General features: G+C 42.6%; 2 protein-coding genes across 2 annotated transcripts; one reads left to right on the forward strand and one right to left on the reverse strand.

Annotated features, from left to right (window-relative positions):
- Nucleotides 1-558: 558 nt before the first annotated feature.
- FOMMEDRAFT_164780 (kinase-like protein) lies at nt 559-2920 on the forward strand. The gene is made up of 9 exons (XM_007261884.1): nt 559-790; nt 894-928; nt 988-1018; nt 1078-1146; nt 1207-1536; nt 1612-1691; nt 1792-2077; nt 2197-2330; nt 2422-2920. Exons 1-9 carry the CDS (start codon nt 623-625, stop codon nt 2609-2611), a joined length of 1323 nt encoding a protein of 440 aa, XP_007261946.1. The 5' UTR covers nt 559-622; the 3' UTR covers nt 2612-2920.
- A 207-nt stretch (nt 2921-3127) lies between these two features.
- Nucleotides 3128-4373, reverse strand: FOMMEDRAFT_150622 (uncharacterized protein; the record flags this gene model as incomplete). The annotated part of the gene is made up of 4 exons (XM_007261885.1): nt 3128-3515; nt 3577-4061; nt 4108-4291; nt 4369-4373. The coding sequence occupies 4 exons, from the start codon at nt 4371-4373 to the stop codon at nt 3128-3130; spliced, it is 1062 nt and encodes a 353-aa protein (XP_007261947.1).
- Nucleotides 4374-5802: the final 1429 nt, after the last annotated feature.

The raw sequence follows: 5802 nt of genomic DNA on the forward strand, positions 1-5802 counted from the left end.
TTTACTAAATTTTTCTTGTACAACTAAATCTAGAAAGTAAAATTTATAATTTTACTATAGGAAAAACTTTAAATTATGTTTTAAATTATTTTCTCCATTTATTTAAAGATTTTACAAATAGGGAAATGTTAAATTTAATTTCTAGTTTTTGTATAATGAAAATTTTAAATTCTGTTCAGAGTTTCTGCCAACCAAAAATGGTAAACTAAATTACAAATAATGTTTATCATTATGTAAGTTATTTCTTAAGGCAAGAAATTGTGAAATGCCCCATGTGCTAGTGAGGATGTATGCCAAGTCACGTGCGATACGTCTGTATAAACCGATATTCATGAATTTATTTTCCATTTATTTCTCTCAGTAGTAGTCCTGGTGTTTTTCTACAAGCAAATATCAGTGAGCGCTCTGAGGTCTGCACTGGAATTTCTTGATTACTTTGAGGAGAGCGCATATCAGCGAGATCAAGAGGATCACCAGACTAGTAACCCCATCCATCGATCCAGCTCAGAGTCAGACTACTGAAACGCAGACAGCACAGCGCTCGTCTCCTTCCACCACGACCATCACCACAAATCTCCCCCTCCTTTCTCGCAACAAGAGTAGTGCGCATACAGCGAGCAATATGCAGCGACATCAGTTCACCGCACTCAACTCAACCTTCATCGTCGATGCAGAGTACGAGTTCGTCAAGGAGCTCGGCCAGGGCGCCTATGGCTGCGTTGTCGCAGCCCGACACCGCCGCTCGGGGGAAGGGTGCGCGATCAAGAAAATCACCAACATAAACACAAAGGTTCGTCCAGCAGCTGAGGTCGATAGATAGATAGCATCATCGTCATCATGTTGTCGACTTCGGCCATTTATTTGTCGTGTTGTTGCTGATGGGGAGTTAACAGCGGATCCTGACGAAGAGGTGTCTGCGTGAAATCAGGTTCGTCGTCCGGGCTTGTCGGTTTTCCGACGAGCTGTGTATATTGACGGTTTGGCCAGGTTATTGCACCATTTCCGAGGACACAAGAACGTATGCACAACTTTATGTGTTTCATACTGATGCGAGACAGGCTAATGAATTGACGGTAGATAACATGTCTCTATGACATGGACATCGTCTTCCAGCCCAATGGCAACTTCGACGAGGTCTATCTCTACGTGCGTATTTCATCGACTATATGCGCAATCATCATAGCTGATTGTACTTTCGCTCACCAGGAAGAGCTCATGGAAGCCGACTTACACGCAATCGTCCGGTCAGGTCAACCCCTATCGGACGCACACTTCCAATCCTTCCTCTACCAGACCCTCTGCGGTCTTAAGTACATCCACTCCGCCAACGTACTTCATCGCGACCTCAAACCAGGCAACCTCCTCGTCAACGCGGATTGCGAGCTCAAGATCTGTGACTTTGGTCTTGCAAGAGGATACACACCCGGTGGAGGTGCCAACGCTGTTAGAGGCGCTCCGAACCAAGGGTTCATGACCGAATATGTCGCTACTCGGTGGTACCGTGCTCCCGAGATCATGCTAAGTTTCGCTAATTATGTGAGACTGCCTTCCTGTTTTCGCGTTTTGACTCTTTTGATTTGTGATCGTTAATGATTTCGATTTTTGATGTAGACAACGGCAATTGACGTTTGGTCAGTTGGGTGCATCCTCGCCGAGCTGCTCGGCGGTAAACCTATCTTCAAAGGACGAGAGTATGTCTTCCCTCTGATTCGACATCTTCCATTTCTAACTGACTATCTCCATCACCCATCACCCATCTATCCATCTATCCATCAACCTACCCAACTTTAGCTATGTCGACCAACTAAACCAAATTCTCCACTACCTCGGCACGCCCTCCGAAGACACTCTGCGCCGTGTCGGCTCCCCACGTGCACAAGATTACATTCGTTCTCTACCCATCAAGCCGCGCATCCCGTTCACTACGCTCTACCCACACGCCAATCCACTCGCGTTGGATTTGCTCAGTAAGATGCTGACATTCGACCCTGCGAAGCGGATTAGCTGCGAACAGGCGCTTGCGCATCCGTATTTGGCTGTATGGCATGATCCGACGGATGAACCTGTTTGCGAGAAGGTGCATCCTTTCTTCTCCTTTCTCTCTCTTTGCGGAAGTGAGAGACTGACTGACTGACTGATTGATTGATTGATTGGTGTAATTTTTGGCTATTTTGGTTATCTTGGTGATACATACAGAAATTCGACTTTAGTTTCGAGGAAGAAGACTCGATCGAAGGGATGAAACGCCTCATCGTCGAAGAAGTTAACACTTTCCGTGCGCTTGTACGTTCCCAAGCGCGCGCCGCAGGTCAGATGCGTAGACAAGAAAGGTTCGTCTCGTCTCGTCCCTGCCTCCCCCTTCTCCCTTACCTACCTCCTCTTATCTCAAACAAAATATTGACATCTAACCTACTGAATTAGCCTACCCATCCCAACCCGCGAAGAAATTATGAACTCACCCGTACGCGAATACGCCCCTCCCAACGGTGCCACATCAAACTTCACAGGCGCTGCTGTGGGAGGAAGACCGAGTAGCCCGATTATGGACGACCCTGGTGCGGATTTGGAGAGGGAGCTGGCGGGTGCGGGGATTAATGGAAAGAAGTATTGATTGTGTGTGGCAATGGAGAGTATTCAGTTGATTGCGTCAAGTTAGAAGAACAGGGGTGCGGGGAAATGAGGTTTGCTTTGTTGGATTTTGGTTCGTCGTCGTTCGCGAGCCACCCACGGACCCACGCAACTACGACATAATCTATATCTCTTGGGTCTTAAATTGTTCGTTTATATCTATTCCTTCCCAGTCCGAGTACTTAGTATCTTGTGTACTTCCACGTCGTCCTCATTTCTTGTCCTTTATCTTCTTGTGTACACACTCACTGCTGTGTCTGTACCTGTGTAGATTCAACTATTTATCGTTCACTCTAATAGTGGTTGTTACTCTTAAGACAAGGCCAAAGGTGAAATGCGTAGTAGAATTTCATGGGAAATTGGTGTAATGTAGTAAATACTGTTATGAGTTTTCATCCTCTGATAACATATTCAAAAAGGGAAGCGATAGTGACTGGACGGATCATAGGAATGGCCTTGTCCAACTAGATACATATAGTACTTAAATATTTATACACTGCTAACAATCAGACTCTATTCTGTCTGCCAGTTTCTTCACATCCGGTGCAAGCTTGTGCATGTCTAGGATGCCCTCTCTCTCCAGGCGCTTTCGAAGATTGCGGAACCGCAGGTTGTGCTCACATAGAACCTCCTCTTCAAAGTCTTGCGAAGCATCCTTGTCAGAAGGGTTGAATGTATGCCACATAATCTTCAGCTCGCTGCACTTTCGTATGCCACGACAATTCTCTACGTCTCCAGACCTTAGAAACTCGTGCCATCCGCCTGTACATAAGTCAATGAACTTATATGTGTCCGACCTGCTATCATAGACAACGTTTCGCTCGTCGGCATCGTTGTGGCAAAAACCCAACGCATGGAGGCATATGAGGTTATTCAGCACTGCACGTCTGTAAATGATGTCAAAATCCCCCAAACCCACATGTACAATGAAGCAATTGGTAGACACACTTAGTAGAATCCCCTAACTCCTCCCAGGATTCTTCAATTTCTTCGCCCACATGCTCTGTGATCAATGCAAACTTCGGTAGTGAATTTGGCCCATAATCCCCGAGCCTATATAGTCCGAAGCAAGTAGCAGTGCATCGCTCTATAACGCCTCGTACAGCTGGAAACTGCTTGCCAAGCTCAAAGATGCAATAATTCACATATTCGTTATACACGTCCATGACAAAATTCCTGTACTCGACTGTTGATCGCGACGCGGAATCGACGAGTTTGACTGCGAAATATTTGCTTTCAGTGCCACGGGAAATGTCGGGGTTCATTAGTTTCGCTTTGCAGACAAGACCAGTTGCACCTCTCAAGCTAGATCCCTCTACTTGAAGGATAGGTACTTCAGACGTTGGAAAAAGTGGGAATTCCACTCCTGGCTCAAGTTCGAATTCGGCTGATTTAGAGAGACTCCCCTCCAAGCTGGCACACCCACGAATTATCTATACATAGTCAGACCCGTGTCAAGCAAGGAGAAAGAAAACTCACTATATGATTAGTTTTGTTTACATCCGTAAAGTTCGATCTCCATATCTTTCGTCTTGGTAGGTCAGACTCGGAAGTGTTCTCAAAGGGACTGCTTTGCAAGTAGGGACGTTTGGTGCCAGTATTACTGGATTTTCCGCCTCGACTGAAGAAACATCCTGCCCTACTGCGTAGGCTGCGCCCACCACTGTTTAACAAGCGTAGCAGGAGTGCCCCAAGTACTCTCTCTTATTGAGACATCAAGTGAGTGTCTGCCTTATATACTACATAGTGAAGTCTGATAGTCTGAGACATTCCAAGCACAGTAACTCTACATAAGGCAATTGGGGATTTCCTAATCCAGAGCACAATCTAATACTCCCCTTCAAGCATTAATTAAGAACTAGGACTGTATGCCTAATAGTTTGTTTAAATGCTTGATCTGTAGAACATGGAGAGCTTTTGTAAGGATGTCTGCTAATTGGTTCTGTGATTGAACATAGCATACATTGATGTAATCGTTTTGAATGTAACATTGCACAAAGTCTTTTTGTAAATCAAGGTGTTTAGTATGAGCATTGTATGTTATTTTGTCAGACTTTACAGTCTTTATTGTACCTTGATTATTGTAATAAATTGTAATAGGTGCTGATTCAGTCTGTAGTACTTCTTTAGCAAATCGTTTGAGCCAAATGGCTTCTTGAGTAGCATACACTAGTGCTTGCAACTCTGCTTTGTAAACAGATAGTGGTACCAGGTTTTACTGTTTGCTTGACCAGGATATGGTCGATTTAGCTAATTGAAAGATGTAGCTGTTTATTACTTTATGTCCTTCTGTCATTCGTCTGTCTGCATCACAATAGCCTTGTAGTTTTAAGGTATTTGTGCTTCCAAGTTGAAGCCAGCAATTTGTTGTATATTTTAAATATGTAAAGCAATGTTTCACTACTTTGTAGTGATGTGTTTGGGGCTTTTGTAAGTAGTGTACTAATTGCCCAGTAATATAAGATATGTCTGGTTGTGTGCAATCTGCAACATATCTTAACAATCCTACTATATTCATGTATAACATTGTTTCATTATTACTTTTGTTTGTATTGTACATATTGTTTGTATTGTTAGATAGATCTATTCCAGGAGTAATAGGTGTTTGTAGTGCCTTTTCGTTTTCAAAGTGGTAATGCTTGATTATACTTTCAATATAATGCTTTTGCTATAAGCTAATTGTTTGTTGAGGTCTATCTTAACCTATTTTAATACTAAGTAACCAATGTATTTTGTTACTGTCAGTAAATGTAACGTGTTGTCTTAATGCATGTTTAAATGCCATTATTATAGTAATAGTTTTGCCAATAATTGTAATATTGTTAATGTGTATAAATGTTACAAGAATCGTTTTATTATTTTGTTTCTTGTAAAATACAGTATGATTGTAATTAGCTCATTCTAATCCAATCTTAAGTAGTAGTTTGGTAATCTTCTTGTACTATCATCTACCTGCTTGTTTCAATCTGTATAATGCTTTATTTAAGTGTAACACCTGTCCAAGTTTAATATCTGTAAGTAGCTTGCCTGGCAGCAGTTTCACATAAATGAGTTTGTCCTCATTTAGTTCTCTGTAAAGATATACAGATTTTACATCTATCTAATGTATTTTGTAGTTCTTAGATGCTGCCTAAGATAACAATAATTGTACTGTTGATAGTTTTGTTACTGGGG

This window comes from Fomitiporia mediterranea (genome assembly GCF_000271605.1).
Source record: "Fomitiporia mediterranea MF3/22 unplaced genomic scaffold FOMMEscaffold_1, whole genome shotgun sequence".
NCBI lineage: Eukaryota > Fungi > Basidiomycota > Agaricomycetes > Hymenochaetales > Hymenochaetaceae > Fomitiporia > Fomitiporia mediterranea.